Consider the following 13370-nt stretch of genomic DNA (forward strand, 5'->3'; position numbering starts at 1 on the left):
GGTGTGTCGCTCTTCCTTGCATGAGAAGTAACCGGGGATTAGCAGGTGAGCCAGCAAGGAGGCAGGTGAGGGAGAAACAGGGCGAGAGAGTGGCCAGAGGTGATGGAGGGCAGGGGGCAGGGCACTCGGGAAACTTCTCTCAGGTTGCATCCGAGGGGTCGAGGGGAGGAGGGGCTGGGGCCTAAGGAGATACAAGAAGATGTGAAAGGGCCGCCTAGGAGCGGGGTGGGATACTAAGCATCCCTTTGGGGCTCATGGTTGGGCAAGGCCCGCTGACAGTGTCTATTGTGCTGACCTAGTTTAGCAGGGAGCAGAGGCTGTGTACCCAGCGGAAGTGGGTAAGTATCTTGAGTCTGGGACAGCACTGGGGAGCCACAGAAAGTTCCAGAGCAAGAAAGACTATGCAAGTTAGGTGTTCCTAGGACTAGGGTCTACAGCAGCTGGTGAGACCCCTTCCTCTCTCCCTCCCTCCTGCTGCAGGATCATCTACACCACCTACTATGAGTCCATCATGGACAGGGGTCCCTTCTTTGGCTACTACTTCTTCAACTTGCTTCTGATGATGCTGCAGGTGTTACACGTGTACTGGTTCGGCCTCATCCTGCGCATGCTCATCAACTTCTTTAGGAAGGGTCAGGTACATCTGGGCAAGGGTAGCTCATGTATGCCTCTGGAAGCCCCCATCCCAGCCTGGCCCGGCCCTGCCCCTAGCTCCTACCTGCTCTGAGCTTCCACCCGGCTCTGTTCCCCAGATGGCAAAGGACATTCGCAGTGATGTGGAAGAGTCTGACTCCAGTGACGACGGGCTGGCCCCAGAAGGTTTACAGATGAAGAACGGGATGACTCACGAGCCCTGGGCTGCCCCAGCTGACGGCCCTAGAAGCCGGGCAGCCAGACGGCTGGCCAATGGGCACGTGCCAGGCACATAGCCTGCCAAGAACTGGCAATGAGGGGCTGCCCCCAGCACCTTGGGTACTTGAGGTGGCTGGACTGGCAGCCTCTGAGCCAACTCACAGGGAAGCCCGGCCCCAGATGGGCCAGAGGCTGATGATCTGTCTCCAGCCCCTCCCCTCCCCCTCCCTCTGGGCCCCTAGACAGAGCCAGAAGGCAGCAGCAGGACACTGCTGCCAGCCAGAGCCACATCCAGGCTGCAGCCTGGTGGCCATGGGGAGCCCTGGATGAAAGAGGTCCAATAAAAGCTGAACGGAGCTGAATTCTCTGCCTGAAAACTTGGGTCTGGTGCAGCTCCCTGTCCTTCCGTAAGATCCCCAGAAGACCACCATCAACCAGATACTCACTGCCACCACCAGGGGACCCAGGGGCATGGAGGTGCAGCTACCCCAGGGCAAGGCCACCACCTTCCACCCTGGTACTGCTCAGCCAGCTGCTCACATCTGGCTTACACACTAGGCAAACTAAGCACAGGAAGCCGCAGACTTGCTTAAGGTCAGAGTCCAAGCAGGAGGTGGGAAGGGAGCTTGTGCCTGCAGCCCCTGCTCAAAGCCAGCTGGAGACTCCCTCCGGCCAGTGAAGGAGGTCTGGGTGGGGGTGCAGATTCCCACAGGCTTCCCAAGGGTCAGCCTAGGTGAGATCACTGTCCCCTCAGGAGCCACACAGGAACAGGGTACCTCTCCAAGAGAGGCTGGAGGACCTGTGTCCCCCACCCCAGAAACAGCCACAAAGTCCACATGTGGTCAGCCTCCACTGCCCTCAGGGACGCACCCAAGTGGAGCTCAGTCATGACGCAGAAGTAAGGGGTGGTGGGGGCCAAAGAAGCACTGTGGGTACACTAGAGAAGAAACTGGTAAGGGACAGAGGAGGGACAGAGGACAGGCCATCAGGAAAAATAGAGGGACAAGATCCAAGAGAGGAGAAATAGCTGGGTAAAGTGGAGGAGTGAAGGGTCATGAGGGTCAAGACTGGGTGGAGGCAGAAAGTGAGGCTCATGTTTTCTCTCCTTTGTGGAAGATGCAGGGGGAACGCGGGGACCCCATGGAGACAAGTGGAGGATGGGAGGGAAAGGGGCAGTACTGGGCGGCAAAACTGACCAAATTAGGTTATATGCATGTGTGACCATACCACGACCCGCTACTGTAAAATTATGACCATCGAGAAAGAGACGGCTAGGGGCACAGTGAGGAGGGACGGAGCCCTTATCTTTGGTGCTTCTCAGCAAATAGGGCAGACGGGAGAGAGGAGAGGGCTCCCTGTCTCCACCACCGAGGGCGGCAACAGACGGTGACAAGATCAGACAGTGGTGAGAGATGCAGAGAAAGGAGCCCGAAGCAGCGCAGGAATGAGACAGCCAGCAGGGAAAGAGAAGGAGGGGCCCTGGGGAGAGCATGATGAATATGGAGGCGGAGAAGGAGAGAAGAGCCGGAGAGAGGAAAGGGAAGAAGAAGGGATGATCAAATCGGGACGTGAAACAGCAGATCACGGAGAAGAGAGGGCTGGGGTGGCTGGATGGTGGAGCATCCGTCTAGCACCAGCTGAGTTGGGTTCCGTCCTCAGCACAGAGGGCAGCTGGAATGAAAAGATGAACTGATGGACCCCAGGGGAAACAGCAGACGGCCCTGACACAAAGGACGCTCAGCCTTACACAACAAAAAGCAGAGTACGAAGCACAGTGACAGTGACATACTGGCCAAAAAAAATTTTAAAAAAAGAAAAAAGAAAAAAAAACGATAATAAAGGTTGAGCATCCTTTATCCAGAATTCGAAATACTCCAAAATCTTTGAGCACCAATATGATGCTACAAATGGAAAATTCCACATCTGACCTCGCCGGAGGGGTCACAGTCAAAACGTGGGCTCACCGAAAACATTGTATAAGATGACCTTCAGTCGTGCATATAAGGTGTATGTGAAACAGATGAATTTCCTATTTAGACATGTATCTAATCTCCAAGGTATCTCAATATGTATCTGCAAATAGTCCCCAATCCAAAAACATCCAAAATCAAACATTTCTGGATCCAGGCATTTCGGATTAGGGACATGCAACCAGTACCGGCAAAATGCAGGGTGATGGCGCCCTCTGTTGGTGAAACCTGTAGGAAAGTAGAGCCGCCAAATGGCACGCCCCCTAGAGGGGAACTTGGCAATAACTAGCAATACTACAAACGTTTCCTCTTCTCTCTGAAGATACACTTAGATACTAACGTAGCTACTGTGTTATAAGATATTAGCGTTTTTCATACCCCTGAAACTCAACAAGAACAGGACAACTAACCTTATAAACCGAGGACAAAACATATGATGAACACATATAGATGGGAAAACCCATAAACTTATAAAAACACACTAAACCTCACAAATAACCAAGGAAATGGAAAACAAGACCACAAGATGCCATTTTAGATCCACTCAATTGACAAATAAATCAGACAAGCCCGTGCTTTGGCGCACATGTGAACTCCCCTGAACCTGGGAAGCTGAGGCCAGAGCATCACAAGTTCAAGACCAGACTGGGCAACTTAGCAGGATCCTGTCTCACAACGTAAAAAGGGCTGCGGATGTAGCCCAGTGGTAGAGTGTCCCTGGGTTCAATTCCCAGTACTACCCACCACCACCACCACCACCACCACCACCACCACCCCACCCCCCCACCCCCTCCCACCCCCGGCAAAAAAAAAATCAAGTGTTGGAAAGAATGAGGTCAAAAGAAATTACACATCCATTACTGGGAGGAGCTTCAATGGGTACACCACTTTATAAAAGTGACCTTTTATAAGGGTCACTTTGTGGACCTTCTATAAAGTTCAAAAATGTTATACTGGGTTAGGGGATGTAGCTCAGTGGTAAAGTGCTTGCTTAGCACATGCAAAGCCCTGAGTTCAGTCCCTAGCACCACAAAAATAATAATAAAAAATAAAAAAGGCAAAGAACTTGAATGGACATCATCCACAAAATATAAACACACACACACACACACAGCCAAAAAATACATGACAAGATATTCAACATCATGAGATATTAGGAAAATGCAGGTCAAAACCAGTGAGCTGGGCACAGTGGCACACACCTATCATCCCACTGACTTGGGAGGCTCAGGCAATAGCAATATCACAATAGCAAGCTCCGGTCTCAAAATAAAAAGAGCTGGACCTGCAACTCAGCAGTAAATAAAGCTCAATCCCAGTAACCCCCCTCACACACACACACAAAAAAAAAAGACCTTAAAATCGAAATGAGATACTACTTCATAACCATTGAATGAGTAAAATTAAAAAGAAAAGTATTGTTGAAAATGTGGAAAACCAAAATAATCCATGTTCGCTGCTGGTGGGAATATAAAAAGGGTTAACCTCTGTGAAACAGTTTGGTGGCTTCTCAAAAAGTGAAACACAAAATGACCACATGATCAGAGGGACTGAAAGCAGGGATTCAATTAAATGTTTGTACATGAATGCTCATAGCAGCACCACTCACAATGACCAAAAGTTGGAAACAGCCCAAATGTCCACCAATAGGTGAATGATAAATAAATTGTGGTATATCCATATAGTGGAATATTATTGAATTATGAAAAGGAAGGAAGTACTAATATGTGTGAAATATAAATGAACCTCAAAAATATTCAGTGACAGAAGGGGCCGGGGCTGTGGCTCAGTGGTAGAGCGCTCGCCTAGCACATGCAAGGCCCTGGGATCGATCCTCAGCACCACAGAAAAATAAATAAAGATATTATGTCCAAATACAACTAAAAAAATATTTGAAAGGAAAAAAATACATTCTGTGACAGGAGCTAGGTACAAAAATTTCCACATTTTTATGACTCTATATATGAACTATCCAGAAGAGGTAAACATATATAAGTAAAATGCAGATTTATAGATAACAGCTTCTGGGGAGTGAGGGGTAGGGAGTAACTGTTTAATAGGTACAGAGCTTTTGTGGTTTTGTTTTGCAAGAAATATCACATTTTATTTAATTCAAATACCATTCTGAGCCCTATTTCCTCTTTCTTGTGTATTTCATTATATATATATATTTCTGGTGAGGATGGAACCCAGTGCCTCACATGTGCCAGACGAGCACTCTACCACTGAGTCCCAGCCCCTCTTGTGTGTATTTCTTAAAGCAAGCTTTTTATATTTTAAAGTTATAACTATTAGCATGTATTAATTATACAAAACAATGGGTTTCATTTGACACTGTCATAGTGCATGTAATATACTTTGATCATATCCATCCCGTTTCCTTCTTGGTTACTACCCCAGCCCCAGCCCCTGAGACAGATGGTTCTTTTGGTTGGTTGGTCTTAGTGATGGAAATGTTTGTGGACTAAAATTGTGATTCTATGACATTATGAATATACTCAATCCTACTGAATTGTTCACTTTAAGATGATTGGGGTTTTTTGGGGCTGGGGATGTGGCTCAAGTGGTAGCGCGCTCGCCTGGCATGGGTGTGGCCCGGGTTCGACCCTCAGCACCACATACAAACAAAGATGTTGTGTCCGCCGAGAACTAAAAAAAATAAATATTAAAAAATTCTTTCTCTCTCTCTCTCTCTCCCCTCTCTCGCTCTCTCTTTAAAACAAAAAAAAAGATGATTGGTTTTTATGTTATATGAATTTCACCTTAATAAAAATGCATGAAAGGGGAGTTTGCATTGAACCGATAATTAACAGGGTCTTGTGAAATGAAGACTATTCCAATTCCATACACCTGGTGTCCCCTACCCAATGGCCCCCACTCCCTGTTTTCCCCAAAACATACAAACAAAACCTCTTAAGGGTCAAAAACGAAAACATGATGGATATTAGAAAATACACATGATCAGATGAATAACAAAAATATTCCACAGCTGTATTTGTGGGATGCAGTTTAACCATCCTAAGGTGAATTTGTAACCTCATGTGCTTGCATTAGAAAATGAAAAACAAAAAAATTTAAGAACCGTAGAATAGGCTCAATAAAGGAAAAATAAAGGAACATATAAATAAACAGAATAGACAGGCAACCTCAACACTGGTTTTGTGAAAGACTAATAAAATAGACAAATCTGACGAGAATAAAGAAGTCAGGCTGGTGACATGGCTCAGTAGCAGAGTGTTTGCCTAGCATGCAGGAGGCCCTGGGTTCCATCCTCAGCACCACAATAAAAAATTAAAAATGAAGCCAAGTGTGTTGGTGCAAGCTTTTAATCCCAGCTACTGGGATTATAAATTCAAGGCCAGACTCAGCAACTTAGCAAGACCCTGTCTCAAAACAAAATAAAAAGGACTAGGGATGAAGCTCGGTGGTAGCATGTGTGAGGCCCTCCTCGATTTAATTCCCAGTACCATGAAATAAATAAAACTGTCCATTATTTGCCTAAGACATCATATCTGTGCCAAAAGCCCAGACCAGGGCTGGGCATGTGAGAGTGTGTGCTTAGCATGCACCAAGCCTGGGGTTCAGTGCCCAACATGCTGGTAGACCCACACGAACATGTGTGCATGCACACACACACACACACACACACACACACACACACACAACACAGCTTATGCAGATAGGTTAATAAAAGTTTAAAAGTTTGTTTAATCTAAAAATCTGTATAGAAACATTTTAATCACTATATAATAGACATTTTTATTACTTAACAACAATGATTTAGAAAAGATGCCATTTATAATATGAGAAAAAGACTAACTACTTAGAAGTAAATCTACATAAGATTTATCGATTTATACAGATTAAGCTCTATATGAGTAAACTCTTGCCTGGGGTGGTGGCAAACACCTGCAATCCCAGCAACTCCAGAGGCTGAAGCAGAAGGATGGCAAATTGAGGACCAGCCTGGCAATTTAGAGACCCTCTCTTAAAATTAAAGAGGAGAGGAGGAGGAGGAGGAGGAGGAAGAGGAGGAGGAGGAGGAATAAGAGGAGAACTAAGGATGTAGCTCAGGAGTTGAGCACCCCTAGGTTCAATCCTCAGTATGGGGGGAGGGGCCCCCAAAAAGGATCTATTTTTTTAACATTTAATTTTTAGTTGCAGATGAGCACAATACCTTTATATTATTTTTATGTGGTGCTGAGGATCGAACTCATGCATGCTAGGCGAGCACTCTACCTTGGGCCACAACCCCAGACCCCAAAGAATCCATTTTGCAGAACACAATAGGCTGACCCTAGAATGTATGAAAATGCAAGAAGCCACACACAGCCAATGTTCTCAAAGAGCACACTGGAAGGTAAATGGGAAATCAGTGGAAGAGTTCAGAGTTTGTTTTGAAGAGCAGGAAATGTAAAAGAGGCAGAGTTGTTATTTTTCATAGCAAGTTTTAAAAGACTGACTTCAATTATTTGCTAATCTAATTTGGTTTGAAAAGAAGAGTGCTCTCAAGTTATCAGAATAAAATATAAGGAACTATCTTTATGGCAGTAAGGTGGCAAACTATTCAATAAGCTCAAAATATAAAGGAAGGGGCTGGGGTAGTAGCTCAGAGGTAGAGCACTCACCTTGCATGTACAAGGCTGCTGGGTTTGGTCCTTAGCACCACATAAAATAAATAAATAAAATAAAGGTATAGTGTCCAACTGTTTTATATATACATAAAGGAAAACCTTGACACATGAACAACATTCAAAATGTCAGAACAACCCAAAGATTCCTGAACCACTTAGGAATCTTCCAGTCACAAGTGACAAAAACTTAACCACACACACATTCACACACACCCCTAAAAAAAAAAAACTTAACCCAAAAACCTAGCTCAGTTTTTGAAGAGATATTAGCTTCCATGACTGTACAGTTCTGAAACTAGGCTACCATCAGGCATGGTTGCTGCAGAAGTTCATGACATCACCCAGGCTCTGGCTCCCTTTCTTCTGTTTTCTTTCTTTCTTTCTTTTTTTTTTTTTAACTTTTTTTTTTTAAGAGGGAGAGAGGGAGAGAATTTTAACTTTTTTTTTTTTTTTTTCAGTTTTCGGCGGACACAACATTTTTGTTGGTATGTGGTGCTGAGGATCAAACCCGGGCCACACGCATGCCAGGCGAGTGCAATACCTCTTGAGCCACATCCCCAGCCCCCTTTCTTCTGTTTTCTTGGCTCTCTCTTTCTGTGATTGAAGACAATGATGGAACACAATGGTTTCAGACTTCACACCTTCCCAGAAAAAATAAATAAATAAATTATCTCAGAAGGCCAGAAAATATCTTGGAGGACCACAACCTAAACTTGGTACGTGCTGCCTGTGGACCAACCAGGTGGCCAAGAGAAAAGTTGCTTACCAATGGAACCCACTTCTGACTTGAGGATGAAGCCAATCTCACCCAACCCCAGGACTGAGAAGGGTTGACCTCCAAGTTCCCTAAGGAAGGTAGTCCCCTAGGATGCAGAGAGGATGACACCATCCTAATAAAGAGCTCCCAAATATCAGAAAACGAACCTCCAAAGAAAGAGGACGAACAGGCATATACAGGCAAGTCATAGGAGTGGAACTTTTTTCTTTTTTGTATTGGGGATTGCACCCAGGGGCGATTTACCACTTAGCCACATCCCCAGCACCCACCTACCTTTTTTGTTGTTGTTTGTTTTTTTATACAGGGCCTTGTTAAGTTGTGATGCTGGCCTGCAACTTGCAATCTTCCTGCCTCCCTAGTGGCTGTGATTACAGGTGTGTACAACCACGCCCCATTGGAACTTTTTTTTTTTTTTTTTTTTTTGGTGCCAGGGATTGATCTCAGGGGCACTCCACCACTGAGCCCCGTCCCCAGCTCTATTTTATATTTTATTAGAGACAAGATCTCACCGAGTTGCTTAGTGCCTGCCATTGCTGAGGCTGGCTTTGAACTCGTGAATCTCCTGCCTCAGCCTTCCTAGCCACTGGGATTACAGGCATGTGCCACCATGCCAGGCTAGGAATTTTTTTTAAATATGGGAAAATACATATTAGAACATTAGCTTTAGAAAGAAAAGGAACTGGATGAACTCTAATGACATGACAGGCAGACAAAAAATGTACAATTCCATGCATGCGAGGCACCTGGGACAGTCAGATTTGCAGAAAAGAACGCAAATGGATGCCAGGGACTAGGGGAGTGGGAGGTAGGAGTTAGTGTTTATTGGGTACAGAAGTTCCATTTTGCTAGATGAAGAGTTCTGGAGATGGATGGTGGTAATAGTTACACAACTCGGTGTACTTAATGCCACTGATTTGTACATTTAAAAACAGTTAACATGGTAAAATTGTATTAGTGGTAAAATTGTATTTTACCACTAATACAATTATTTTATATATTTTTATGTGGTGCTGAGGATGAAACCTCGTGCCTCACAGGTGCTAGACAAGTGCTCTGCCACTGAGCTACAATTCCAACCCATCACTATGCTTTTTAATAGGGTAGGATGGTCAATCTCACTAACATGCAAGAAAATGACTACTGAAATATCTATGAGCCAGCACAGTACGTTTGTCCACACAAACATCATTATTATTATCATTATTATTTTTATTTTGAGACAGGGTCTTGCTAAGTTGCTCAGGACCTCACTAAATTGCTGAGGCTGTTTGAATTTGGCCTCCGGGGTAGCTGGGATTATGGCAGTCTACGCGAGTTCAGTACTGACGCGATTCTACTTCCAAATGGTTCCCACCCCAGGTCGCACTCTGGCCTCAGAGCTCGGGGGCACCGAAGGCTCAGCTCTTCCACCCCTCCAGCCTGCACTCCTCAACAAAACCTTCGTCACCAAGGCCACCAATGGCCCCCACGTTACGTTACGGCCTGCTGCACCTGACCCCTGGCAGTTGGCGACTCCGGTGGCGGCCACTCCCTCTCATTTGACTCCTTCCCTTCTCCTGAAGTCCCCGGTGTCCTTCCCTGGGTGCCTTCTCCCTGGGCTTCTTCCTCGCTTTCCAAACCTCTAGACCTGGCTCCTCTCCTGCCTCCACACACATCCGCCTGTCTTTACTTGGGTTTCCAACCCAGACCCAGGGCCTTCTCCGTCTCCCCCATCAGGTTTCTTTCTCAAAAGAAGCACCCTCCAAGCTGGATTCCTAAGGGCCCCTTCCAGGGCCACGCCCCACTGCGGCCACGCCCCACCGTGGCCCTGCCCAGCCTCAAGGTCACCGCTAGCCTACCGCCATTCACTCAGCCCCTGCATCTGGCTTCCCCACGCCCACATCCCAGTTGGCCATCAATCCTGGTGCCCAATTGCCATTAATTTTTTTTAATATTTATTTTTTAGTTTTCGCCGGACACAACATCTGTTTTGTTTTGTTTTGTTGGTATGTGGTGCTGAGGATCGAACCCAGGCCGCACGCATGCCAGGCGAGCGTGCTACCACTCGAGCCATATCCCCAGCCCCCCCAATTGCCTTTAAACTGTTCCAGAATCCAACCATCTCCGGTCATCCCCCCAGGTTCCACCCTTCCTGCGCTTCCTGCCTGATCTCCAAGCTCCCACTTTGGCCCCTCCCGTCATATCCTCTGTCCTCCAAAAATACTTCCTCCCAAATTTGGAGGTCCATTTTGTTAATGACTGTACTGAGCACCTAGAACAGTGCCCCATACAATCATGTCTGCTGGGGATTGGATGCAGGGGCCCTGCAGATACCAAAAACTGCAGGTGCCCAAGTCCCTTTAAAACGCTCTAGAATTTGCAGTCCAACGTACAATTAGTACAATTATCCTCCCGCATCCCGTCTCCAGATGACTATGTTAATAGAAAATAAACGGTATACAAACAGTTGCATTACTGTGTTGTTCAGGGAATAATGACAAGCGAAAAAAGAAAAAGTAAAGCCTATAAATGTTTAAGTCACATGTGTTCTTTTCTTTCTTTCTGCTCCTTCCCATTTTTCATTGCTAAGGATGGAACCCAGAGCCTCACTGAATATGCTGGGCAAATGCTCTACTATCGACCTACACCCCCAACCTAATCACCTTTTTTTTAAATTGGTACATTCCTTAAATCACCTCTTCAAATGTCAACTTTACAAATATAATAATCCCATCCTGAAGAGGTTAAGAAATTCCTGTCTCTGCTTTTTGTCCCTATGAACTATTATAGAAAATGTGACACAGACTAGGGAGAGAGTATGGCTGAGACAGGGGTGTGACTCCAGGAGGCCACCACAGTGACAAAGGTATTGGGCAAGGGGCCTGCAATGGAGATGAGCAACAGACTAAGAGCAACAGACTAAGCATGGTGACAGGGGACAATAGGATGATAACAGGTACCAAGGGAGGGCAGAGTTGCCAGAAGTCAGAATGTAAGGCGTTAGCTTAAAATTTCTGGCTCAGCACCAAGGAGCTGGCACCTAACATTCCAGGTTATCCCAGCCAGGCTGAGCTATAGCCTCGGCACAAGCTGGATCCCAAACCTGGGCAGAAGCAGCAGGCAGTACACAGCCTCCACATGCCACCGTGGAAGCAGGCCCTGGCGAACCTGTGCCTGGTCTAACCAGGACCTCACACCGTGGCGAAGGACCACTCTGTCTCCACTTGACCACTACCCAAGGCATGGGGACCTGGCACCAAACAGCCCAGGTGCACTCTGGGTCTGTGGGGCTCCACTCAGTCTTGCTTTTGACCTTAGGGAGGGCGAGAGAACAACTGGGCACCGTGGTCCAGAGTGCCCTACCGAGGTTCAAATCCCAGTTCAGATGCTACATGACCTTGAGCTCACGGACCTTAACTTTCCCCCCTGTAATCATGAGCACAGCCAGTGGAAACAGCCAGAGAGCCTAGCAAGCAATGAACAATCAGCCAGGACACAAACTGAGATACTGCCCAGCAGTGGAAAGGAGCAAAATGCTAACACTGCGACTCGAACAAACCCTGAAAACATGCTCAGTGGAGGGGACAGCACAGATCAGGTGGTACCATCCGACATGAAGCGTCTAGAACAGGCAAACCCACAGGGACAAAGTACTCAGTGGTTTCGGGGGCTGGGGAGAGCGGATGTACAGGGACTGCTACTGGACACAGGGTTTCCTCTGGGGATGATGAAAATCCCCTGGATCTAGACAGAGTGATGGTTGCACAATGTTGTCAGTGGGCCAGGCACCACAGGACTGTACACTTCCAAATGGTTAATGGTTAATTTAGGTTATGTGAATTTTCCTCAATATCAAAAAGGGGTGGGGGAAGACTGGACAAGGACACTCTCACAGGCTCTCAAACTCTCTCTCTCTCACACACACACACACACACACACACAGCTTCCTCCCCTCCCCATCTCCCCACCCAGCCCCCAGGCCACCCCTTCCTGGCCACCTTGAGCCCATTTGGAATTTGCCAAGCACTCATCCGCCAGGTGCCGGGACCTCTGCCCACCTGGACCATGTGTAGCCCCTGAAACACACTCGGAGGTCCAGACCACAGTCCGTGACATGGGGTGGGAAGAACACTGGAGCTGCCTGGGACCCTATCCTGTTCAGCCGGAGACGAGGCTACCTTTCCCCTCAGCATGAGTAATCAGAATGGGGCACAAAGAGAAAAAGGGCAGCAAACTTAGGGCTCAGCTCCAAGACAAGGATCCGGGTGGCACAGAGTGATACGACTGGACATTTGGGGCTCCTTACTGAGGAGGAGAAGGAAAGGACCCACTGAGCTGCCGCTGAGGGTGGGGCACTTGTCCCCAGTCCTGGCTGCAGGCTGAGACCAAGTGGTCAAGTGGGAAAGCAAGATGCCTACAGGTCTGGGCTCCCAGGCCAGCAAGACGTGGAGTCCCACATGCAAGGACCCTCCATGCTCACACCACTTTAAACTCGGATTTCCTGGAAATGACTCTCTAGGCCGATTCTGAGGACAGGATGGGCAGCTGCCAGCACAGAGTCCTGCTGGAGGAAATAGCTCACGCACGCACACACGACAGCAAAGCAGAGCTACTCGCCAGCAGGCAGGGAGCACTCACCTCAGGCCTGCCCCGTTCCCGCCCACTCCTGCCCTCTGCCCCACCTGTGGCAGTTGGTAAAGAGGGCCTGACAAACAGGGCCTGCAGCTATTCATACCTTTACGTGGTACACACACACACACACACACACGCTCACACTCACACACCCACTCACCCACACTCTCACAGGATACACGCTGAGCTAACTAACACCCTAAAGCAGAAATGCTGCTGGTCCAGCAACTTCTGCTTTGCACCTTGGAAGCCCCAACTTCCCAAGGACCAAGGACAGTGCAGCAGGCCTGTTCGGAAGAGCACAGAGAGCACCTGGCTGTCCCAGCATTTCCCCCAGGGTACACGTAAGACATTCCACGAAGTGACACTCAGCCAGCCTATCTCAAGAGCATGGAATCCACCATGTGGAACAAAAGAACCACCAGTGAGTCCAGGAACTGGAACTATGACAGAGAACACTAAGGCACCCCACTGACCCAGCAAGGGACAGCCCGGCCCAGCGCTATCTAATTCCTAAGGACAGGA

General features: G+C 47.5%; 1 protein-coding gene across 1 annotated transcript in view; it reads left to right on the forward strand.

Annotated features, from left to right (window-relative positions):
- Window positions 1-1214, forward strand: part of Cers4 (ceramide synthase 4) — a 28335-nt gene extending 27121 nt beyond the window's left edge. Inside the window, exons 10-11 of the mRNA XM_078035205.1 lie at window positions 481-637; window positions 753-1214. Coding sequence (XP_077891331.1) covers window positions 481-637; window positions 753-929 — 334 coding nt within the window. The 3' untranslated portion in view covers window positions 930-1214. The remainder of the gene's footprint in view (window positions 1-480; window positions 638-752) is intronic.
- The last annotated feature ends 12156 nt before the right edge of the window (window positions 1215-13370 follow it).

This window comes from Ictidomys tridecemlineatus, chromosome 2 (assembly GCF_052094955.1).
Source record: "Ictidomys tridecemlineatus isolate mIctTri1 chromosome 2, mIctTri1.hap1, whole genome shotgun sequence".
In the NCBI taxonomy this organism is placed as follows: Eukaryota; Metazoa; Chordata; class Mammalia; order Rodentia; family Sciuridae; genus Ictidomys; species Ictidomys tridecemlineatus.